This window comes from Sapajus apella, unplaced genomic scaffold, assembly GCF_009761245.1.
Source record: "Sapajus apella isolate SASKATOON/1434 unplaced genomic scaffold, GSC_monkey_1.0 scaffold367, whole genome shotgun sequence".
NCBI classification, from domain to species: Eukaryota; Metazoa; Chordata; class Mammalia; order Primates; family Cebidae; genus Sapajus; species Sapajus apella.
The window spans coordinates 15654-41144 of NW_022437306.1; the positions used below are offsets into that span (position 1 = coordinate 15654).

General features: G+C 43.3%; 1 protein-coding gene across 1 annotated transcript; it reads right to left on the minus strand.

Annotated features, from left to right (window-relative positions):
- Nucleotides 1–16602: 16602 nt before the first annotated feature.
- Nucleotides 16603–18027, minus strand: DEFA5 (defensin alpha 5). Its single transcript, XM_032272236.1, has 2 exons — nt 17796–18027; nt 16603–16844 (listed from the first exon to the last, which is right to left on the minus strand). Exons 1-2 carry the CDS (start codon nt 17965–17967, stop codon nt 16732–16734), a joined length of 285 nt encoding a protein of 94 aa, XP_032128127.1. The 5' UTR covers nt 17968–18027; the 3' UTR covers nt 16603–16731.
- Nucleotides 18028–25491: the final 7464 nt, after the last annotated feature.

Genomic DNA, 25491 nt, shown 5'->3' on the forward strand with positions numbered 1-25491 from the left:
AAAATGATGTTTCAAAGGTTAGCTTCATACCTGACTTACTCTTTATTTTCTTATCCTACCACAAGAGTGGCTTATTTAAGACAGAAATAGTCTGTAGGCATTCCATAAATGTCCTGTGTATGTGCATTCCAATAATAAGGTTTGGGTTTTATTTGAGGCTGAGCAAGTTGCCCTGGTTGTTTGAAGATCCTCACCCCTTCCCTGCATTCTTCTTCCTGAGTGTTTGCAGATGTCATTGCCCACCCTAGACTGCAGAAGCAGAAGCCTCACGTGGTCCTCCCAGTGTGCCTTTATCCATACAGAGGAGAGGGATGCTCTGCCTTTGTCTGCCCCTTTCCCTTGAATTGACGGATGCCTCTGAGAACGTGAGCTCGAATTACTAGTTCGTTCTCTCCTCCTGCAACATCAATTCCTCCAAATCCAGTGATTTAGACCCCGACCTATCTCTGTTCCTGATACCATTCTCTCCAGCAAACATTCTTCTCTCACCCTTCTTTTAATCTGTTTACTTGAAAACATCTTTATGTTCCAGTTTAAGAATCACCATAAAACCTATCCTTGTCACTACAAGCCAAAATAATCTTTTCTTTCTAAAGTCCTAATGTTTACAGAAAGCCACAGTTTTACCCATGATAGTATCCTATATTTCATTCTTAAATGATTTTAGTTTTTGAAAGTTCTGGTATCACATGAACTGGACACATGGAATTGTTTCCTCTGTAGGTTTCAGCTGTTTTCTATGAAGTTGTGTAATAATAATGCAATTTTGTAATATTACATGATGTCGGGGAAAACTAATTAATCAAAATTCATTTGTTGACCCCCAGTCATCTGGGCACTGAGGTACAACAATGAGCAAAACATGCAGCTTCCTATCTAGCATAGAGAGTCAAATGTTACCGAGAGTAAGTTCAATGTATAGGATGTGAAATGGTTCGAAATTCTACAGTTAGAAATAAAGAGAACAAGGAGGATGCAGGTCTCCAGGAGAACTTGTTGCAATTTTAAATTGAGAAATGAAGAAAGACTTAAGTGACAAAGTGATGTTTTAGCTGAGACCCCGGGGCCTGGTGGAGTGAGCCGGGCGGACTTCTGGGTGAAGACCAAGTGCCCCAGATGAAGTGATCCTGGCCTAGTGGACAGTTAGGAATCATTTGCAGAGTTAGTTCAAGGACCATATAACTCCAACTCCAAGGCAGTTATAGGAATCCAAGGAAGGTTGCTTGATTTTCACCCCCTGAATCATAACATGTGTCCTTCACTGTCTATACAAGGGGGAAGATCTGGGAGCATTACTTTTGTCAGACACAAACCCACTGTGTCCTCCTTGAGGTCTGTACTAGGTTCCCCAGCTGTGCAATGTCTTGGCGGGGTGCCTGGACCCCTGAGCTGTTTCTTTAGACAGGCAGGGCCTCAGTCTGGGACTGAGACCCGCTTGGAATCTGCATGGGCTGGACGTGGACTGCACCTGCTTCCTTCTGCGCGCTGGACATTTGTGGTTGGTGTTGGTGGTCACAGCTGAGTCTGGACTCATCAGATTGCTTTATTCCACTTAAAACACTATTTATTTCTCTGTCACTGTAAGAGTTCTTGGGGGCATTTTACCAGTACCACCCAGTAAGAGTAGCCACGGCTTGAGCAGACATATTTTTATTCCAAAAATGTCCTGTGGAATCACAAACTGGCACTACTAAATTTACAGTGAAGTAAAGACTCTGGGGCTCATGCTGGAATTCTTCCCGGGGGTTTGTGGTCATGTCCTCAGAGGCTATTTGCAGGATATGTTGAACTAGTGTTCAAGGTTCAGTTGGTGCCCAGAGAAAGAAAGAGAGGACAGACAGGAGGAAGGGTCACATCTCACCCCAGCAAGATGTCAGCCTGGCCCTCAGGGACACTGGGCTCAGGCAGTGACCCTGTCCTCTTGGAGGGGAGGAGGAAGACAGGCTCAGGAAGGTGCAGACCCCACCTGTGCTGTGCCTGGTGGGGAGGATGCAGGTGGAGGCAGGACAGCAGGGGGCGCTGTGGCCTTCCGGGCAAATGCTCTGAGCATCTCAGAGGGTGCTCCTGGTTCATTCCCTTTCCCCAGACCTGGTTTCCTGCTCACCCACTGATGTGCAGGACGTTCTGGGTATCAGAACCTCAGCGCCCTGCAGCACCAGCAGGGACGCAGATTACTTGGAGAACTTTTCCCTCGCTTGTTTTCCCGGTGCCCCTTTAAAACTGCATTTTCAGGTAGAATCAGGTCCTCTGCAGTTTTGAGGGAACCCAAGAGAGTGTTACCAGATGGAAGCTCTTGACTGTGAATTGTCCAGGTTCTTGGTGCGTTGAACAAATAATTCAACAAAACACACAAACAAAGCAACAAAATAACGAAGCAACGAAAGAAAAACAAAGCTACATGAGAACGCAGTCACAAGAGTACAGATTTATTAACACTCCACCAGTGGGAGCCAGTTCAAGCAAGCGGCTCAAGAGCCCCCCAATTAGAGTTTTTATTAAGCTAAAAGAATTTGGTATGCTGCCTAATCTTGCCTGGTTCTGGCTGCACCTGCTGTTCTTTTGCTTCTGCCTTAACCCTTGATTACCCTATATCCCTCTTCTTCTGTCTCAAGGGTGCATTTTGCAGGATACAGTTGAGGAATCTGCATTTTGTTTGTGTGAAAACAACTTTATGAACATGAAATCAAGATTTTCCCCGGTAAAGGTGGTAAATATTGATGACGAGTCTGCTGCAGTGTGGTGCTCCTATGCTCTTTACTGTACTCATTACAGCTTTATATTTGAGACAGAGTTTCACTCTTGTCACCCAGGCTGGAGTGCAATTGCATGATCTTGGCTCACTGCAACCTCTGCCTCCCAGGTTCAAGTGATTTTCTTGCCTCAGCCTCCCAAGTATCTGGGATTACAGGCCAATTTTTGTATTTTTAACAGAGACAGGGTTTCACCATGTTGGCCAGGCTGGTCTTGAACTCCTGACCTCAGGTGATCCACCCATCTCAGCTTCTCGAAGTACTGGGATTACAGGCCTGAGCCACCACACCTGGTCCATTACAGCTTTCTTAACTGTTCATTCCAATCTCAATTAAATTGTCTCAATAGAGCTGTGATGACCCCAGGTCTCCAAAGGCAGATATATGATCTGGGTCTGTTCAATGAAACTCCCACACTTCAGGAAAGAACATAGTGGTTTTTCCTAAGATGTAGCGATGTTATGATCGTGTAAACTAGAGGCTGACAATGATTGTTTTTTCTAACACATAGGAGTTACCTTTGAGTGAATCCAATCAAAGTGAGGCAGAGAAAAGACAGAGAAATAGAAAGAGAGATGGGCAGCATTATTTGTGCTTGTAAATCAATTTGTGTCTGAAGCCAATGTTTGTACTTGGTATTCCTAGAATTTGGAATTGTATTTTGTTTAAAAACCTCATTTAGGATTCTGGTACTTGCATCCCAAAGAATCTTCACTAAGAGATGCATTAGACATCAAACAGGTACAAGCACAGAGAACTTGCTACAAAGACTTTATTTGGAATAAGAAAATTGAAGACAAGGTAAAGTAGTAATAACAGTTCTCCTCTAGATCTCAAAGCAAATTATGAACTCGTTTTCCTCCATGCTCCATGTCAGAGGCAGCAGAAAAATTATCAGATCCCACTACTGGTGCAAGTCCCATAGCAGTATTTGGAAAAATGACAACCTGATATTCTGTAATAGCAGACCAAGCCCTCATTAAGCCTGGAGACACAGAGAAACTTCAGGCATTAGGACTGGGGTCAGACGTGAGTGGTAAGGAGAATCCCCGTGCAATTACTTAAAGGGCTGATTGCATTCATCATGATATGGCCACATCACAGCAGCAGCAAGATCAGCCCAACCAATAGGAGGAATCAATGCACATCGCAGTGCTGGTCGCAGGCAGCATGAGAGGTCTGTTCTCATTTGCTCACCTTTTTTATGATGCTGTTTCTTCACACACACCTTTGAACACATTGTCAGGTCCATTCCCATTTGTGAAGCTCCTCTAATAAAGTGAAAGATGCATCTTTCCAAGTGGGTTCTCATCCTCGATGCCAGAGAGACTCCCCAGTATGTTCCCACATAGCATAAGATGACTGAATTTCACTGACTTTTCACAGAATCACATATCTTTGGAGGATCAATGTCCATTTAATATCATCTGATTCTGTCTTTTCAGTCTACACTTGAGGAAATTGAGGCCTGGGGAGGTGATCACATAAAAGAAAAAGCCAGCTGTTGGGTCTGATTCTAGAGGTGCCTGGTTTTTCTTCTCCAGGCCCCTAGCTCTGCAATACTTAAGTATCTCACCTGAAGCTCTAAAACCTGAGCTTGTGTATCGTGTGAAGGAGATGGCAAAGTCCTGGTCATCTGCCCAAGGCTGCTCCTGGGCTGCAGATAGTCAGCTCTTGCCTGCAGTGGCTCAAGCCTGGAGGGGTGCCAGGAGAATGGCAGCGAGGAGGAGGAGGGTCCTCATGGCTGGGGTCACCTGGACAAAGGAGAGCAGGAGGGGATGTGTGGGGAGAGAGGAGCCAGCCTGGATTTATAGGTCTGCTGGAAGAAGGCTCAGAGACAGATGCTGCAGTGACAGGAGCTGGGGCATGTGATTGGGGAAAGGAAGGGCTACCTTTGCCCTCAAGATCCCTTTGATGCTCCTCTGTTCTCCCAGTTTTCATCATAGCACGAGTCTGTTTATTGAGTGCCTGTTCTGGGTCCAAGCTAATAGTGATAATAAGGACCTTGCTATAGTTTCCTATGTCTCACCTGCTGGAACATTTACTTCTGAATGTTCAAAAAAGAAAAGAAGCAGTCCTCTTATTTAATAAGTTTGGGCAATAAATGGCTCTTATTTTCTGAAGAGGAGCCCTGCTGTTCTCCGGTGGTCTAGACCCTGAGGCCAGACCTGAACCCCAGTGGTTCAGTGGAGAGTAATTTATTGCAGGATTTTGGGGCATTTTCACCCTCATGAAGGAGGCTTTTGAGGTTCTGGGAAGAATAGTCTCCTGCTGCTGCTAGTGTGGAGAGGACAATGACCTCAGCAGGCTGTCAGTGAAATAAGTTCAGTGTGATACTAGGTAAAGAGTTGGTCTGAATAAGGTTAAAAATGTGTTTCTTTTTATTTCCAGCTGTATGGAGAGGAGTGACAATTAGAAAGTATATCTGTTGAAAGTACACTGCTGATAATTTGGTGTATATATGCATTTGTGCCTTTATCTCACACTGTATATAAACATCAACTCTGAATGAATCGAAGACCTAAATATAAGTCTGGAAATCATAAAGCTTACTAGAAGAACACACAGTGATAAAGCTTCCTGCCATTGAACTGGAAGATTATTTCTTGGGTATTACATTAAAGGCAGAGGTGACAAAAGCAAAAATAAACAAAGCGGATTTCATTTAACTGTGAAACATCCGCAGAGCAAAGGAAACAATTAACTGAGCAAAAAGGCAACCTAGCAAGAGAGAGAAAATGTTTGTAAATGATACATGTAATAAAAGCAAAAATCTAAATATCTGAAAACAATAGAAAAAAATAAGTATGAATAAATATGACTAAAGAACTAAAAGAAACCATTATTACATAATTAAAGGAAACTGTGATGACAATACCTTTTTAAATGCAGAATATAATAATGTGAAGTTATGAAGAAACACATGACATTTTGGAATTAAGAAGCACAATAATTGAAGTGTAATTTTTATTAACAGCTACTCAATAGTATACTTAAACTAGTAGAACCAAGAATTAGGAAATGTATGTACAGATTGATAAAAGATTATACAGTCCAGAGAACAGAGAAAAAAGAACAAAGGAATATGAATACAGATAGAGAAATATGAGACACCATTAGGCATGAAAACACTCACTGGGCTTGAGGGGACTCTCTCAATCTGTTAAGGCAGAAGTCCCCAACTTTTTTGGCACCAGGGACATCTATGACAAACCCACAACAAACATCATACTCGATGGTTTAAAAAAAAAATGGGATGCTTTCCTACTGAGCTCAGAAACAAGCCAAGGGTATCTGAACTCAGCACTTCTGCTCAACATTGTACTGGAGGTTCTAGGGCAGTAAGGCAAGAAGAAAAAATTAAATGACAACCAGGTTAGAAAAGAAGAAGTAAAATAATCTCTGTGTGCAAAGACATGATCTTTTATATGGAAAAATCCAGAACAATTTATTTTAAAAATATTAGAATTAATAAATGAGTTTAGCATGGTTGAAAAATAGAAGACCAGTGCACAAAAATCAATTGTATTTTTTCTTTCACAACAAGCTTTTCAAAAACGAAGCTGAGAATCTCCTTTTAAAATAGCATCACAAAGAAAATACCTAGTTGTAGAATTAACAAAAATGTGCAAAACTTACACTCTGAAAACCACAGAATTGAAAAAAATTTTTAAGAATATCTAAATAACTGAAAAAAGATCATATACTCATGGATTGTAAGACAATGTGAGATGTCAATCCTCTCCAAACTGATCTACAGATTCAGCTTGGTCTGTTTCAGAATCCCTAACAACTTCTTTGTAGAAACTGACCAGGGGATTCTAAAATTTATATGGAATAGCAAGGGTCCCAGAATAGATAAATAATCTTGAAAAAGAAGAAAAGCTTCCTGTTTTCAAAAGATCCTAGGAAGAAATGGTAATCATGACAGGGTGATACTGCTATAGAGGTAGACATAGAGCAGTGGAAGAGAATTGATAGTCCAGAAATAAAAATATGTCTATGGTTATTAACTGATTTTCTGCAATGGTGCCAAAACCATTCAATGGAGGAAAGAAAATTCTTTTCAACAAGTGGTGGGCAAACTAGATGGCCACATGCATCAGAATGAGTTCGACCCTGTCTCACACTATATTTAAAAGATAATTCAAAGTGGGTTAGAAATCTAAATGTAAAATCTAAAAGCATAAAACTTTTATAAGGAAACATATGTGCAAGCCTTCATAATCCCTGTTTGGCAATGGATTCTTAGATATACTATCAAAATCATGAGAAACAAAAGAAAAAACAAGTTAATTGGCTATTATCACAATTAAAACCTTTTGTGTTTCAAGTGACACTATCAAGAAAGTGAAAACGCAGCTCACAGAATGAGAGAAAATACTTACAGATCACATAGCTCATGAAAGACATGTATCCAGAAAATATGCAGACTTCTGATGACTAAACACTTAAAACTAAATAAACAAAAACGGGCAAAGGATCTCTATAGACACTTCTCTAAGGAAGATATACAGATGGTCAATAAGCACATGAAAAAATTATTGACATCATTATTTATTAGAGAAATTCAAATCAAACCATAGTGAAATACGACTTTGTATCCACCAGGGTTTTCTAGAATCAAAAAGGCAGATAAGAGACAAAAGCTCTCGAGGACACGTGGAGAAATTTACTGCTGGTGGGGGTGTAAAATGAGACAGTTTCTGAGGGAAACAGGTTTGGAGATTCCTTAGTAAGTTAAACATAGAATTACCCTGTGAGCTAGGAATTCCACTCCTAGGTATATACCCAAGATATAAAAACAGATGTCCACACAAACACTCGTGGGAAAGTAGAAGTCAGACACAAAAGACCATGTGTTATATGGTTCTGTTTATACAAAATATCCAGAATAGGCATGTCTATGGAGACAGAAAATAGCTTAGTGGTTGCTCAGAGGTAGAGGGATGGAAATAGAGGAAGAGAGGAATGGAAAGACCTTGTGTTCTCTATGAAGTGATGAAAATTAATTTGACTGTGGTTCCCATTGCACATATCTGCTAACATACTAAACACCACTGAATCCTGCACTTTAAATGTGTGAACTGTACAGCATGTGAATTATATGTCAATAATGTAGCTTTAAAAAACAAAATAACACAAGAAACTGGTATAACCAATTTTTTGAGAAGTTACCAAATGCATTTCCCTTCTCTATATATGGTTCACTAGAGGTTTGGGACCAAATATAAAATGAAATGTGCTTGGCATGATGGATATTGTGTTATATTGCTACATTAAATGTGGTTTATTATGTGACCTGCATTCGTGGAATCTGAGAGATATTTGTCTTTAAGTTTTTCCAAGCAAATCTTATTTATTCAAACGTGGAGGCAATTATTACCGCTGTTCTTCACTCCCAAGTTCTCCGTAAGATATATTGTTCAAAAAGCTCTTTTAGGACAACTAAAATGTTAAATATTTTATGCCATGCGATACTATTATCATTTTTTGTTTGTGTGTTTTTTGCGAGACGAAATTTTGCTCTGTCGCCCGAGCTGGAGTGCAATGGTGTGATCGTGGCTCACTGCAACCTCCTCCTCCCAGATTCAAGCAATTGTGCCTCGGCCTCCCAAGTAGCTGAGATTACAAGCAAGTGCCACCATGCCCTGCTAATTTTTGTATTTTTAGTAGAGGCGGGGTTTCACCACCTTGGCCAGGCTGGTCTCGAACTCTTGGCTTCAGGTGATCTGCCCACCTCAGCCTCCCAAAGTGCTGGGATTACAGGTATGAGCACTGCACCCGGCCTATTATTTATTTTTGTTGTGTACGTTGTTGCAGTTTAATGTGATCATCAATTATGAAATGCCTCCCCCATTTCACATTCCATAAGAATGAAGAGGTTTTTTTTTTGTTAAAAAAAAAAAGATTTTCTAGAATTGTGGATATGTGATATGATTTTGTTCTCTTCTGAGACTGAAAAAGTAAGCACTTTAAGATTTCTAGGCAGGGCAGAGAACTTGGTTGTGCTTTAATTGAATTTACATGGTTGGGGCTTTTTCTCAGCATCACGGTGAAGGTGAGAACGATGTAAGATTGATGTGGGCTTAGCATTTGGCATTTGCTCAGAGAAATGAGAGAGTAGGGGGGAAAGGAAGGAGGTTCTCATTCAGTAGGATTAAGTGATGGAACATAGACCAGGGCCGGATGTGAAAGAATGAAAAGAGTTTGGACAACTGATTGGGAAATAGCACTGTTCATAGAGAATGCAGGTGTTGATGCCATTGCGTGAGAGCACAGGAGAAGCTGAGTCAGAAAGATTGAGGCGTGGGGGCGAGTCGGGTGGGATGCTGGAATCTGCATTTTTAAGATGAGAGTATCTCCAAGTGATGAGAAGCGCATGTTATGGCTGTGGAGTGGGTGAATAAAACAGAGTCTGAGGAAGGTTTCTGAAACTAACAGGCCAGGGAATCCTGAGGCATATTGATGGGCGCCACATGCATTTCCCACACCACAGCAGGTGTTCTCAGACCCAGAACTCTGAACCAGAAGCACCTGCATCACATGGGAACATGGTAGAAATACCAACTCCTGGATCCCACCCCAGGCCTACTGAATGAGAAATTCTGTGAAGTGGGTCCCAGCAATTGTTTTACTGAGACCGTGGCTGACCTAGGGGAGGTTTACTGTTCATGGACCATCATTACTCAGGATAGAGATTCCTTCTCTCAGTTCTTTAGAAAACCAATGGACATAAATGCTTTCTGTTAAACCCTATTGCTAAGGGCTGTGCAGAGTGCAAGAATTCTGAAATGCTTCAGCCATTTCCAGAGGTGTGAATTTTGTGTGTAAATGCATTTGTTTTATATTTACTTGAACCTGGCATCCATTTATCAACTTTGAACCATGGCCCAGGTTTCCAATTAAACCTGTCTTCTTTACCCTGAATTTTTTCAAGACAGTCTCACTCTGTCACCCAGGATGGAGTGTAGTAGCATGATCTCGGCTCACTGCAACCTCTGCCTCCTGGATTCCAGTGATTCTCATGCCTCAGCCTACCAAGTAGCAGGGATTGCACATGCACACCACCACATTTGGCTAATTTTTGTATTTTTAGTAGAGACAGCATTTCACAACGTTGGCCAGGCTGGTCTCACATGTCAACTGATCCACCTGCCTCGGCCTCCCAAAGTGCTGGATTTACAGGTGTGAGCCAGCAGGCCCAGCCCATCACCCCAAATTGTGCATCTTCATTAAGAATTAAAGTTGTCCACACTACTTTCCCCACATTTTCAAGGGAAGACAAAAATTACTCTATCACCTGGAAATCCTAAGCAGGAGCTATTACTCAGCTACGCTGATCTATCTCAAAGGACAAGGTTCTCCTAAGGGTAAGTGGTCTTGATTTCCTAGTCTTCACCTAAAGGAAAATTTTGGAATTGTACGATCTACCTTTGGGAAATAAGAGGTGGTACCAGCTTACGCTAAATGGAATAGAAAATAACACAGGCTAGTTCACGTGGTTGTTGGTAAACATAGAGACGGACGGGAAACAGGGACTCTTACCAGGATCCATAACACAACCCGTGAAGTCATCAAGGCACCAAGCCAATATATGGCGTACCTGGAATAGGAAGGTCATCAAAGGGCTTGGAGACAATAAGGGAGCTTCAGATGGTCTGCTCCCCTCTCTCCCCTCTCTTCCCAGCCCCCATTCAAGTAAAAATGCTGAAGTCCAAGCCCTATTCCGTAAAGGCTGTTACTCCTGCACAAGCTTTCAGTGAACAAATGCAACACAGGATGGGTATATTTACCCCTCGTTAGCCATCAGGCTCGTGCAGCTTCTTGAGAAGTAACAGCCATCACCTGTGATGACCTGTGGTCCTGAGGATCTTACCTCTGCTCACCGCCCTCCTCTGGTTCACCCCACCCCACCCCCCATCGAAGCCAGAGCATTTTCACTGAAGAGCTATCTGTTTGTGCCAAGGGCTGTTTCTCTTTTGCTCCTTAGTGGCTCCAGTATGTTTTCACCTTGAGATGTCCTCAGTCAGCAGAGGGTGACCTAGCAGTGCTCACACAGTATTCCAGGAAAGGAGACCCACCCCTGACAAAGTTGGGCCAGCAGCACTGCAGTAGCTCTCCCTCCCTTCCATCTGTGGGAGGCCCAGCAATTTCACCGTTGGGGGAAGTCGGAGCTGGGCTCATCCCAGCACAGGAAGAAATTAGGGCTGTTTGAGGAACTGGGCCCCAGATGATAGTTTTAGATTCTAGGACATTAATAGGTGCCTGCAGGGCCCAGTGGATATGGATGTAGAGGCAAAATTGGAGGGTGTGTGTGTACTGGGGAAGATCTGGTGGTTGTGGGAACGTCCAGTGTCCTGCAGAAGTTACAGCTGCACCAGCCTCCCGCACACACAACACACTCCAATCCATAGGCATTTGCTCAGTAACACGGGAGAGAGCTATTATTCAGAGAGCTGGTTGGATTTGGGGGTGGTGGTGTTATGCACAGGTCTCCCAAGTCCATAATTTTTGCATAACTTGTAGGGCAGCCTCGCGATGTGACTGAGGCCCTGTGGTTTCCTTGCATTAGAGGGTGTAATGGAGTTACACGAACACAAATGGTGTTCCCAGCAAAATACCTTTCAATGAAGTCACCTGCAGGGTACTCAACAAAGCAGGGGCCAAGAGAGCAGCAATGCAGGGGCCCAGGTACTGGAAGTGGCCAGCACCGTGTCCTGGGGACGGCCAGCTTGCTACCCTGTTGCAGTAAGGAGAGGCTGCCTTAGTGGTGACCTCGCCATCAAGGTGAGATTCCTTGGAGTCCCCTAGTTCTGGTGAGGCTGTTGTTTTTCTTGACAGCCCCTTGGGTTGGGGTGCTGTGTTCTGAGGCTGTGGCCATCCATGACCCCTGACCCCAATCCGTTTTTCCATGGATTTCTGCAAGTTTAGACTTCCAGTGTAGTCATGGTTGAAGCTGTTCTCACATACACATGCATTTACATGTCCAGAGAATATTGAAGTGAGCCTGCGCTAGGTTGGAGCTGACTCTCAGTAAGAGCCTTGACACCAACAGGCTGGAGTAAATATTCTGGGGAAGCTGTGGGTGGGTGTGCAGGTGTGGCTGTGAGAGGAGAGAGGCTTCCAGGAGCAGCAAGGATGTTGTCACACACGCTGAAGGTGTCCCGTGGCCCCAGCAGACGCAGGATGTGTGGACCCTGGGCAGGGCCCTGGGGACATGGTTTTGACCTGATAGGGAAGGGCAGTCATGGAATACAGCATGCGTGTTACCGTGGGGCAGGGCGGGGGCTGCATCGGGGTGAGCTCTGAGGACTGTCCATCTCCCAGCTCCTCATATTGCAGCGCCCTGTCCCTCTCCTCAGCCCTTTGTCCACCGTCCCACAGGGAGGGTCCTGGTGCTGCCTGTGCCACACAGAGACTCCCCGGCCTGCAGATCCAGCTGGGAGAGGCAGGAGTTCCTTTGTCCACCCTTCCCAGCCACCTCTCACAGGCTGGCCATGTGCCTGGTGTTGGCATCTGCAGCAATTTTACAAAAAAACTGTGAGGGAATAACTCCCTTGAGCTGTTTAAAATATATCCCTAAATCATTGACTCTTATACAAAAAAGGAGGTTTACTTGTCTGCTGTTGAATTGAGACTGGGTAACATCTTGACCAGTTGAATTCACCTGGCTTAGTGCCATGCTGTCTTTCTGGGACCGGGCCTAATGAGCTGGTATCTTTCACTTCCTCTCTATTGGATGGTGCTGCAACCTGAATATCTTTGTCCCTCTGAAATTCATATGTTGAAATCTTAAACCGTTAGTTGATAGCATTAAGAGGTGGGAGCTTTTGGGAGGTGAGTTCAGGAGGACCCAGGCTTTAGGAATAGCATTAGTGTCCTTATAGAAGATGCCCGAGAGAGCTCCCTCTCCCCTCTCACCAGATGAGAATACGGCGAGAAGATACCATGTATGGGTCAGAAAGGCAGCTCCCATGACACCAAATCTCCTGGCACCTTGATTTGGACTTCTCAGTCAGTGAGAAACACATTTCTGTTTTTATAAGCAACTTGGTTTATGGCATTATGTCGCTAGCAGTTGAGACAGACTAAGAGTGCTGGTGATTTTGGAGCCCCAGGCGCCATGCGTGGAGGAAGCCTAAGTGTTGCACAGGGAGAGGAACTGAGCTCACCTTCGAGGACCGGCTGGAGAATGCAAAACAACCAGGTTTCTAGGGGAAAAAATTCTGATTTGCAGTGTTTTAAAATGTCTGTTCTTAAAATTGTCCCAACTATGGATCATTGAACAATTATCTCACAAAAAATGCCTCTCTCATGAACCAGCAGGATCCAACCCCAGCACGTCACACCGTCCCTTCCTTCAGTCTCGCCGGAGCTCCCAGCTGAGCCAGCTCCACCTGCCACCTGTGCACCAGGGTCTCTGCCATGAGATCTTTAGATATCAGCAGAACCTCTCCTCTGATACCCTTGGAGGGAGCCGGGACCCATTGCAAATGTATTAGTGAAGACCTTATTGTGCTGTTTTAATCCTCTAAATTTTGTGGTGGCTTTTTACAAAGCAGCAGGTGAACAGGGAGAGAAGTTCTCACTGTTGTGGAGAGAAGTTGGATTTGTGCACTTATTGTATGTAAACTTTTGGCTCTCTAAAATATTGATGGATCTTCTCACTTTATTTCCAAACTGTAACACAGAATTCATCCTGGTGGGGGAATGGGTTTGTGGACTTTTTCCAGGGACCTAGTGACCCCTTTCAACTGTTCTCAGGTTAAATTCTTCCTTGGGGAGCAGGGGCAGTATGGGACCCAGGTGTGTTGCCAACCTCTGCCCTCAGTGACAGACTCAGGGGAGGGCGTGGGACAACAGGGAAAGGAGTAAGGATTTTCTTTGGGAGATTAGCTACGATGGTCATAGAGAGATGACCACAATTCACATGGCTGTCACCTGGGGAGACAGCCCAAAGTAAAATCAAGAGAAAGAAAGGTGGGGGAAAGGTGAAGACAACCATGTAATGCATGCTTTGAGTCCTTGGAACAAGTATTTCCTGAAGCCAGGATTCTCCCTCAATTCCAAGATATAGGAGTCAAAATGTTAACTCAGCTTGTCATGGTTTGACATTTGAATTCAAGACCCCACTAAGATGCCTGAAAAACATCAAAAATACCAAACTCAGAGAAACTGAGGCAAAGATGGTGCAGTGCACAAGGACAGGATATAAGGGCAGAGGACAGGGGTCCCAGGTGCAGGCTGGGCATCAGGCTCTCATTGATCAACAGGGAAGGAGGGACGGCTACATGAGAGGCTGGAAGGACAGCGGGTGAGGTCAGGCATGGGGAGCTTCATAGTTGATGTTCAGAAGCTGGAGGAATTCCAGGTGGTGGAAGGATTTAGTGGATGGCCGAGGGTCATCCTCGATGGGTCGAGGGCTGGGGCAAAGGGGAGGGGGCGTCACTGTCATCCAGAAAGCACTGAGAGGTTAGGAGGGTGGTCTGCCAGGAAATGTTAGAGCAGACTCTTTCCCTTAGTTTCTTTATGAGTTATCTGGCTTTTAGTGCAAATGAAGAAATACAGAACTTCAGAAAAGGAAACGAGTACTCTTCTAATCCCTTACATGCTGCTTCTGTTTGTAAGCAGAGTTCAGAACAGAAAAACAAGTTTATATTGTTCTTGTAAAATAAAAATTTCACCAAGACTTTTAAGAAATGTCAAGGAAGCGTTTATTGAAGACTGTTGCAATAGGAGTCAAAACGCTGTAATAGGAAGAGCCGTTGGACTCAGCTTTCCTCAAGCCAAAGGCAGGAGAATTTCAGCCCCGGGGGGAACTAGGAGGATAGTTGTGGAGGTCCTTAGGAGGGAAGTTGGCCAGTGTGATTGGGCCATCTGTGTTTGCTAATTTGCGCTTGCTGGAGTTAGGCTCCCACCCTCTCACAGAGACAGGGCTGCTGTCCTCTTGGGTAATCGCATTTATAGGAATGAGGCATCTGACTTATTCTTTATTTATGATTCCACCACATGAGTGGTTCGAGGTAGAAAATCTCCTATATGTCATCAGTGAACATTGAGTGTTTGTGAACAGCTCTGAGCCTCACTTGAGGCGAGCAAGTTACCCTGGTTGTCTGGAGACCCTCACCCCTCTCACTGCTTTCTCTGTCCCTAGAGTTTGCAGCTGTCGGTGCCCACCCTGGACTGCAGCAGCAGAAGCCGCAGGTGGTGCTCCCAGTGTGCCTTTTTCCACACAGCAGAGCAGGGATGCTCCATCCTCGTCAGCCCCTTTCCCTTGGACTGATGGATGATTCTCGGCACATCAGCCTGAATTCGACTCTGTCCTTCTCTCTGGCAACGCCCATTCCTCTATAATCAGTGGAGGTCGACCCGATCCTGTATATTTCTTGCCCTGAAATTATTCTCTCCATCAAACATTCCACTCTACCCCTTCTTTTAATCTACCCTTGTCTTAAATACCTCTATGTTTCACGTGCAGTCTTTTCTTGGCTCAAAGCCAAAATGGTGTCTTTCTGTCTTCTAAACTCCTGTTGCTTCATGAAACCACATTTTCCCAAGGATATTTTTCTATATTTTAGCCTTCAATGTTTTTAATTGGCTTTTTTTTTCATACTGTCCCAGGAACTTGATATATGGACTGCTTTGCCTCTGTAGGTTTCATTTTTTTCTATACATTTTAGTAATAACCCAATTTTATATCATTATGTAATATTGGATGTAATTAATTAATTTTATCCTAATTAATTTATTGATCTCCTACTATGTGCTAGCCAGTCATCTGGACACTGTGGTGTGACAATGCGCAGAACATGCCCTTCCCTTCTAGAGTAGGGAGGGAAATGTTACAGAGAGTGAACGAAGTGTACAGAATGTGAGATGGTTACAATTCCACAGTTAGCAATAAAGAGAACAAGTGGGATGGAGATTGCCCAGGAAGCCCGCTGCAATTTAGAATTGAGAAATCAGGGAAGACCGCAGTGACAAAGTGAAATTTTAGCGGAGACCCCAGGTAGTTATTTAAATTATCTACAAAGGTAGTTATTTAAATGATCTTCATCTATGTTGATGCAATGTATTTATCATGCCTGATTGTTTCTAAACACATCTAATACCTTAAAGAATAGATAAACATGGGCAGATGCGGGGGCTCATCCTTGTAATCCCAGCACTTTCGAAGGCCAAGGCGGACGAATCATGAGGTCAGGAGATCTAGACTACTTTTTAAAATTAAAGGACAAATAAACATAGCCTCTTAGATCTATCTTTCTGTTGAGCCAACAACCACTTTTTGCCTCTCATCATAGTAACTTCTATTTTTGGGGTATCATTAGGAATGCACTGAATTTGTAAAGTTCAAACTATTCCAATTAACACATATCTTGCTAGGCACAGTGGCTCAAGCATGTAATCCGAGCGCTTTGAGGAGGGCATATGCCTTAAGCTCAGGAGCTCACTACCAACCTGGCAACACGGTGAAACCCTGACTCTACAAAAAATACAAAACGTTAGCAGGGTGTGGTGGCACATGCCTGTAGTCCCAGCTACTCAAGAGGCTGACGTTGGAGGATAACTTGAACACAGGAGGTCAAGGCTGCAGTGAGCCGAGATTGCACCGTGTTCCAGCTGTGGTGGCAACGTGGGACACCATCTCAAACAACAACAAGCCCAGTTATATTCATTTCTGCTATTTTGTTATTGCTCTGTGATGCTCAAATTGTGCGTCATTGGAGTGCAAAGTCCAGTTAACTTGATGTGGATCAGAATTCTCTATACAAAGAAACCATACAAACCACCATATAAAAATCAAGAAGAAAAAAAGAAAAGAAAATTGAAAAGGTCAAACACACTGAGTTTAATGCTTGAGCTTTATTTTGGAGTGAGAAATTTAGAAAGACACAAGGTACACAGAGTAAAATGTTTTTCCTTTGCCAGGACCTTGGATGGAATCTTGCAGTGGTTTGGTTTCTATCTGGGAAGCTCAGCGACAGCAGAGCCTGTAGCTGCGGCCACCCTGGGTGCACCTCCCGGCGTGGGACTCAGGGTAATCGCAACAGCCAGTTCGGCAATAGCAGATGGCTCTCGCCCGAGAACCTATGGAAAGAAGAGAAGGTCAGGCACAGTAAGGGAGGGGGTGGAAAGGACAGGCAGAGCCAGACTAACTGCAATAGCCTAAATAAGAGACACAGTTCCAGTCATGTGAGAATGGAGAAAATTCATGTCTCTGATGTAAATGACAAGAAATCTTACTAGCTATGTGTTAGTCATGCAAGATCATAGTTTTTCCCCATCTGAGTCTATCCAGTACATGTTTATCACCTGCTCTCTGATCCAACGATCTACCTCTCAACCTCAGAGTTACCTACTCTTCCTTCTGCCTCATCCATACCTCTCATCTGGACCTCCATGTGTGACCTCCATGTCCTAACAAGGCCCCTGATGCAACTGGATCTGTCTCTGAGATGCTGTGTTGTGCATGCTCGTGTCATGGGCTCAAATACTTTGGTGCTCTAGGAGTCTTTGAAGACCTTCCAAATTCAAATTCCTCGTTCTCTTTTTTATTGACATTTTACTTATTTACTTATTTTAATTGACAAATAATAATTGTCTATATGTATGAGACACGATGTTTGGATCTAAGTATGTATTGTAGAAAGATTTAATCAAACTTATTAGCCTACATCAAAACACCCATAGTTTCCTCTCCAGGTTCTAAAATCTTCTCCAATGGACGAAGTAAAATATTCTCTCTATAACCAAGTCTACCCATTTAGACCCACAAATAGTTAGTCAGTGTAGCTCTTTCTATCCTAAAAGTAGCAAATGTCACAGAAATATCTTGGAACTAAAAGTCTTTGAAGAAAGAAAACCGTTTAAATGTATTTGGTTCTCACTATTTAATTTATAGATGAGAAAATCAAGGTCCAGGAAGATTAAGTAAAGTCACTCCAGTGAGGTAGACCTTTCCATTCTTGACCCCAGCACCGGTCTCCTCCAGTCCTTTCTTTCTAGATTCTGCAAATCTGTGAGATTGATGTCTCCTACCCGAGGCCATAACAGCAGAGAGTCCATTTCCTGCAAAGGAGACTGTAACGTCCTTGTTGTCTTCCTCAGGCTGGTACTGGGTTACAGCCTCATCAGCTCCTGTCTGGAGTGACTCAGCCTGGGCCTGCAGGGCCACCAGGAGAATGGTAGCAAGGATGGCAAGGGTCCTCATGGCTGGGGTCACCTGGAGGAGGGACAGCAGGAGTGGATACGTGGGGAGTGAGGAGTCAGCCTGGATTTATAGCTCTGCTGGGAGAAGGGCTGAGACAGAAGCTGCAGTCAGAGGAGGTGGGCATGTGCTTGGGAGGGGAAGGGCCACCTTTGCCCTCAAGATCCCTTTGATGCCCTTCTTTGTCCCAGCTTTCATCACCGCTTGAGTCTGTGTGCTTAGTGCCTGTTCTTGATCCAAGCTGTTAATGATGATAAGGACACTACTATCATGTTCTGTTTCCCATCTGCTTGAGTATTTACTTTATGTGTTCAAAAAAGAAAAACAACAGTGCTTTCATTCAATAAGTTTGGTGATTAAATGCCTCTTGTTTTCTGAAGATGGTCCCTGGTACCCTCTGGATGACTCTCTGGGGTCAGACTCGGGTCCCAGTGGAATAGAGAGTTAATGCATTGCAGGATTCAAAGATATTACTAACCTCATGTAGATTAGTAATATCTTTTGAGGTCTTGAGGTGAGTTGTGTCCTGCTGGGGCCAATGTGGAGAGGACAGCCTTGTCAGGCTATGGGGGACATGAGTTCAGGAGAATAGTAGGCCACGTTGATCAGATTAAAATCAAAATTCGGATTTATTTCAAGAAGTCAGTGTGAGCTGAATGCATTACGTAAAATGCGTACCAGGTACTTCTCTCCACTTTGAGGAATACCAAAATAATTTAGGCACCTAAAGCCCGCTTCTGAGATCTTTTATTTTTCTTTAGTTATGGAAGATTTTAAATCATGAACAAGGAACAACATTCAAAAGGTAGAAGAAGTAATGAGCTCCCATTCCTGCCCCCAGGCCTTCAGCTCTGACCCAGGAAACCAGCATTATTAACAGTTACACATAGTACTCACACTTTGCTTTTTTTTCCTGTATCATGGCCACTTTGTATATCAAAACACATGGAATGCTATTATAATTTTTAATAGCCTTATACTATTCCAAGGTTTGTATATGCCATCACTTATTTTTTTCTATTGATAAAATATTACAAAATTGTTACCATTTGGTTATTCTTAAACTTTTACAATAACAAGTCAAGTTCCAGTGATTATCTTAATATATGTCCTCTTACCTATATGGATAAAGTATATAGAACTAGAATTGCTGTGTCAAAGAATGCATCTTAAGCCAGGATGGTAGGTCTAGCTACTTGAGGGGCTGAAGTGGAAGGATCATCTGAGCCCAGGAGTTCGATACCAGCCTGACAGCATAGTGAGACCCCTTTCTCTTAAAAGAAAGAGACTATATCTTATAGATTTTGAAGATATTACTGCATACTTCTATAATATTACCACACTTGATCCAAATCCTCTGGTGCTCAGTGGGCCCTTGGGGGGCCTCTGCATTTGAATTTTCATTTAATTTTTTAAAAATTTATTTATTTTTAATTGAAAATAATTTTTGTGTATATTTATAGGGTATGATGTGATGCTTAGATTGATATCCACATAGTAGAAATACCTGATCAAGGTAATTAAGATAGCCATCACCTCACCAATTTAACCAATTTATTTTATTTTATTTTATTTTATTTGAGACAGAGTCTCACTCTGTCACCCAGGCTGAGGTGCAATGGCGTGGTCTCAGGTCACTGCAACCTCTGCCCCCTGGGTTCAAGCGATTTTCCTGCCTCAGCCTCCTCAGGCTGGGGCTACAGGCATATGCCACCATGCCTGGCTAAGTTTTGTATTTTTAGCAGAGACGGGGTTTCACTGCTTTGGCCAGGCTGGTCTCAAACTCCTGACCTTGTGATCTGACTGCCTCAGCTTCCCAAAGTGCTGGGATTACAGTCATCAGCCACCATGCCCAGCCTCCAACTTAATTTTTTTTAGAAGAATTACACATCGATTCCTTTAGCAGTTTGAAATATACAATAGATTACTATTAAGTGCCAGAGATCACCAAGACTTACTCCGGGGCGTAACTGAAACTTTGTATCCTTGGCTCAACATCTGCCCTTTTCCTGTCCTTCCCTCTCACCCACCCCCAGCCTCTGATAACCACGTTTATGCTCTGGTTCCATATATAAGTGGTATCATATAGTATTTGTCTTTCTGTGCCTGGTTTATTTTATTTAGCACGTCGTTCTCTGGTTCCATCCACGTTGTCATGATTGAAGAATTTCCTTCTTTTCTAAGGCTGTATAGTGTGCCAACTTGCATATATACCATATTTTCTTCATCCATTCATCCACTGAAGAACATTTAGGCTGATTCCATATCTTGCTTATTTTGAGTAATGCTGCAAAGGACATGGGAGTGCAGGTTCTTCTTTGATGCAGTGATTTCAATTTCTTTGGAGATATACCCAGAAGTGGGATTGCTGGATCATATGGTAATTCTATTTTTAGTGCTTTGAGGAAACTCCATATTATTTTGCAAAATGGCTATACTAATTTGCATTTCCACCAATGGTGTACAAGCGTTTTTTTTTCCTTTATATCCTCACCAACAGGTATTATTTGTCTATTTCTTAAAAGCCATTCTGACAGATGATTACCACAGTGTGCATTAATTTGCGTTTCTCTGATAATTGGTGATGTTGAGTATGTTTTCATATATCTGTGGGCCAGATCCATTGCCCATTTTTAAATTGAGATATTGTTTACTTCTTATTGAGTAGTCTGAGCTCCTTACATATTTGAGATATTAGCCCCTTGTCAGATATATGGTTTGCAAATACTTTCTCCTAGTCCTTGGGCCATCTCTGCACTTCGTTTCGTTTCTGTGCAGAAGTTTTTTAGTTGATATAACCTTTTTTGTCTATTTTGCTTTTATTGTCCATGCTTTTGGAGTCCTGTCCTAGAAATAGCTGCTCAGAGAAATGTCATAAAGATTTTCCCTCATGTTTTCTTCATGTAGATTTACAATTTCAGATCTTTTATGTAAATTTTTAATCCATTTTCAGTTTTGTGTACAGTATGGGATAAGTGTCCAATTTCATTCTTCTGCTTGTAGATAACTAGTTTTCCTTACACCTTTTATTGGAGAGAAAGTCCTTTCCCCATTGTGTGTTCATGGCATCTGTGTTGAAGATCAAATGACCATAAATACCTGGGTTTAGTTTTGGGCTTTCTACTCCTTTCCTTTGGTTATTGTGTCTTTTTATGCCAGACCATGTTGTTTTGCTTACAGTAACTTTATAATACATTTTAAAATCAGAGAGCATGATGACTCTAGCTTTGTTAGTTTTGCTCAAGACTGCTTTAGTGAGTCAGAGCCAATTCTGATTTCATACCAATTTTAGTAGTCTTTTAATTTCCATGAAAACTTGCATTGGAATTTTGATGGGGATCTACAGATCAATTTGGGCAGTACAGACATTTTAATAATAGTCATTATTCGAATCCATGAACTCAAGATATCTTTCCATTTATTTGTGTCTTCTTCAGTTTTATTCATGAATATTTATAGTTTTCAGTGTACAGATCTTTTGCCTTTTTGGTTAAATTTACTTCTAAGAATTTCATTTTTGAGAGCTACTATAAATGGGATTGTGTGGGCTTCTAAACTCTTTGTGCCAGTCCAAACTCCTGTCTTTATTTTTTGTGACTCCTACAAAATTACAGAGCATCAAGTCATGCTATTGCTTTTAGAGAGTAGAATAGAAGCCAGACCCTTAGAATACAGTGGAGAGGTTGAGGTGTTCGATATGTATATCAGTTTCTTCTTTCCTTGCAGTGAAACAAATATAGTGTATCTCTTACTTACTCTGCCTTACGAAAAGGAGAGGATCTCAAGCAGATCTGTAACATCTATAATATTTATTTGACTTGGTGAATTAACAGGGAGACTGGGAGGGACTGAACTTCCTACATCAGTGATTCCACCTTTCATGGCCCTCATTTTGCCCTGGTCAGGGCCATTTAGCACCAGGTTTTAAACCATCTGTATTCATACTGCTTCTCTATTTCTCACTAGACGTTGCTGAGTTTGCAGATAGCATTCCACGATTGCTTCCCAGCCTACATCTCTCCAGCATTGTCTCACTGAGTCTTTAGCAATGATTCAAGAAACAATTTGGGACATTTTTATTCCAGTTCTAACCATTTTCCATGAATTCTGTCACGTGTTTGATCACCCAGAGTCCTCATCAATTAGAGAAGTTGACATCTTGAGTCTCCTTCCTTCTCTGACCCCAAAATTAATTGGGTGAGCAGAAAATCTGAAAAGAGAAATGGGTGGTTTAAAAGCCACTGTCCAGGCCCTGTGGTGTGACAGGCAGAGCCGAGCACTGCTCCAGCCAAAGGATGCCCGGTGGCCCATCTTCTCAGGACCTGTCGGGAGCCCATTGCTCAGCCTTGGACAAACTCTGCTGCCAATCATCATGTTTCTCACTTATTTCTGGCAGAAGTATTTCTAGAGAACTCCACTGGGCTGGGCATGGTGGCTCCCGCCTGTAATCCCAGCACTTTGGGAAGCTGAGGTGGGCAGATGATTTCGGGTTAGGAGGTCGAGCCCAGCCTGGCCAACATGGTGAAACTCATTCTCTACTAAAAGTGCAAAAATTAGCCGGATGTGGCAGCAGGTGCTGGTAGTCCCAGCTACTCAGGAGGCCGAGACACAAGAATCACTTGAACCCGGACAGCAGAGGTTGCAGTGAGCCGAGCTGTCCTACTCAAACTCCTGGGAACATTTTAGCAGTGACCACCTGCTAAGAGTAGCTATGCCCACTCTAGCCTGGGCAACAGAGTGAGACTCAGTAGCAAAAAAAGAAAAAAGAAAAAAAAGGAAAGAAAGAAAACTTCACTGACATTATGGAAAATAATTTGTTTATTAATGTGTTTGTAAATAATCATTTAAAAGAAAATACCTTTCCCGTTCCTTTTTTTCTCTAACTGCAGCAAGGTGCCCATTATCTATTGTCCTTTTGACTTCAAAAACCTACTGCCATTTAAAATAAAGCCTGAAGAACTGCAGAACCATTTTTCTTCTCCTTTACTCTGAGTCCAGCCTTACCTGTCCTATACTCAGGACAGACAAAAACAGGATTTCCATCCGTAATATGGACATTCACTCTTAGAAGGCATGTACTCCCCTGACTAATGATTTAATTTTTTAACACAGGAATTAACTTAACTCTGCTAAAAAGTAGGGGGGCAAGGGAATTGGCCTGAAAGAAAATACTTAAGATACCTACAGAACCTGGTTTTATAATAGAGGTTTTGTATTCCACGATATTCTAGGGGACAAATAATGCTTAGACATGACCATGTTTACTACTGGTAACAGTCAAGCAGATGGGAGACAGGCAGAGAGATAGGGGCCTTCATGAACATGAAGAACAGGTGTTTCAGCGCAGCCGCTGGATTGGAGAATTGTCAGAGGTCTGAAGTATCAACCCAAAGGATGCCTCTATGTCACAGCCACACAGGTTTGGGGTAGCTCATTGCCCTGGGGTGTTGCTTTCTCCAGATAGCACAGAGCTGGGATCTTTTCACTTCCCTAGCTACTCAGGCTCCTTTGATCCCTTGAGGGACATTGACCTCTAGGAGGCTCACAGCCCTGAGGAGGCTTATCGTTCTCTGGACCCTTTTGGAGAAAGCTCAACAGGTCCTAACCTTGGAGCAACCTGGGACATAGAACCCAGATGTAGCTGTCCTCTTTGCAGGGATGAAAACTCTGCATTATGGACTTCGGGTAATAGAGCAGGCCAATGTGCTGTCTGTTGGGAGCTGCAGTCTCAATGGTGCCACCAACTAGCTGTGGGATCATTAGTGAATGACTTCACCCTTCATGGCCTCTGTCTTTCAACTGTAAATTGGGGGCAATAGAGCCTCTCCAAGGGGGCCTTGGTGCAAAAATTTGGTTCCATGGCCTGTGCATGTCAATCTGAGCAGCTTTAGCCTCAGAGACTAAACCCGGTCTCTTAGAGTTTGGAGTCTGCACTTCAGAATGTGTGTGTGTACATGCATGTACCTATGTGTATGTTTGTATGTTTATATGTGTGGAAGCATGTGCACGCACGTGTAGTAAGGGGGGGTGTTGTGAGGTGGAGACTGAGGATGTATGTGTTGTACGTGTGCGTGTGCATGTCCCCGTGTCTGAAAGCTTGTGTACGGGGAGGTGGGATTGTGTGATATAAGTGACAGAAAACATGAAAGGAAGAACCAGATCTTGAATGGCCAGTAGGTGGCTACTTAGGATCTCTTTATTCTGCTCTAACAGGACCTGTGAGATATGTTTCTGTGAGCAGACACAGCCTTCCTCTGGGCTGCTCTGATCTGATTCCCTGCACCCCCAAACTCAGCACTGTGCCCAGTATGCTGCTTCACCTTCCTCAGGGTCACAGGTGAGAGGCACCTGCAGCTGCAGACCCCCTTTTTGCCACTGAGCATCACTGTGGGACCTGTATCCTCAGTAACACCTGCTATGGGCTCAGCTGTCCTTGAATTTTGTTAATTGAGACCCAAATCCGGTCAAGATTCCATTTGAAAACCTGGAAATGAACAGTTTAGTCTCTCTACCTTGCACCTTATCTTCTCTCTATCTCCAAAAGGTGAGTTTTCACGGTAAGCTCAATGTATTTGAGCCACGTAGTACACCTTTTCTTTCCTTCACTTTTTTTTCTTACTTTTTTGTTTCTGTTGTCCTGGTCATTTTCATAGAGAGGTCAGTGCTGCACTTTCTACCCTGAGGAGCTGGACCTCAGGGTAGAAAGGTCTACTTGTCCAGGACTATTCAAGGCCAGGACAAAAAGAGGATTTCCACCCATAATGTAGACATTCACTCTTAGAAGGCATGTACTCCCCTGATCGATGCTTTAGTCATTGAACACAGGAATTAACTGCTAAAAAGTAGCAGGTAAGGGAACTGGCCTGGAAGAAAATACTTAAGACACCTACAGAATCCGGTTTTACAATAGAGGTTTTGAATTCCAGGATATTCCAGGGGACGGATGATGCTTAGACACGACCATGTTTATTGCTGGTAACAGTCAAGCAGAGGGGAGACAGGGAGAGAGATAGGGGCCTTCATGAACACGAGGACCTCCAGCTCCTCCAGGTGGGTACCTACAGCCCAGCTTTGCACTATGGGATTCACCTTCCTCACTTGTTCGAAGGCTGCTGGACACCAATTGCAAGAGCACAGCTGTGGGGACATCCCATGTATCCACAAAAGCAGTGCCTCTTTCTTAAAGAGGATAGGTAGCTCATTGCCCTTTCTTAAAGAGGCACTGCTTTTGTGGATGCATGGGTTACGTGTGGTGATTCCCTTATTTGTTCATTCCTGGAGAACCGTGGAGATTAGTGCCTGTCAGGACTCAGTACCCAGGAGTTGCGTCTTGAAAATGGCTGGGAAAGAGCCTGGCTAGACCAGGGATACTGACCAGCTCTGGAAAAGGGGTGCCCAGAGGCAGTGCTGATGAACGTTGTAAAGCAGAGCTGCCATCTTGTTCTGGCCGTGAGGAAAGTGGACATTCTTTGGGAAACTGTTCATACGGGAGGGTCTATCAATGCAGATGTGAAAATGAAACCCTGC

Excerpts from the sequence above, each read along its gene's own strand:
- DEFA5 (XM_032272236.1), bottom strand. The coding sequence starts at position 17,967 with ATGAGGACCCTTGCCATCCTTGCTACCATTCTCCTGGTGGCCCTGCAG. Across the intron at positions 16,845-17,795 it reads CTCTGCTGTTATGGCCTCGG|GTTCTCGGGCGAGAGCCATC; the intron begins GTAGGAGACATC and ends TTCTTTCCATAG.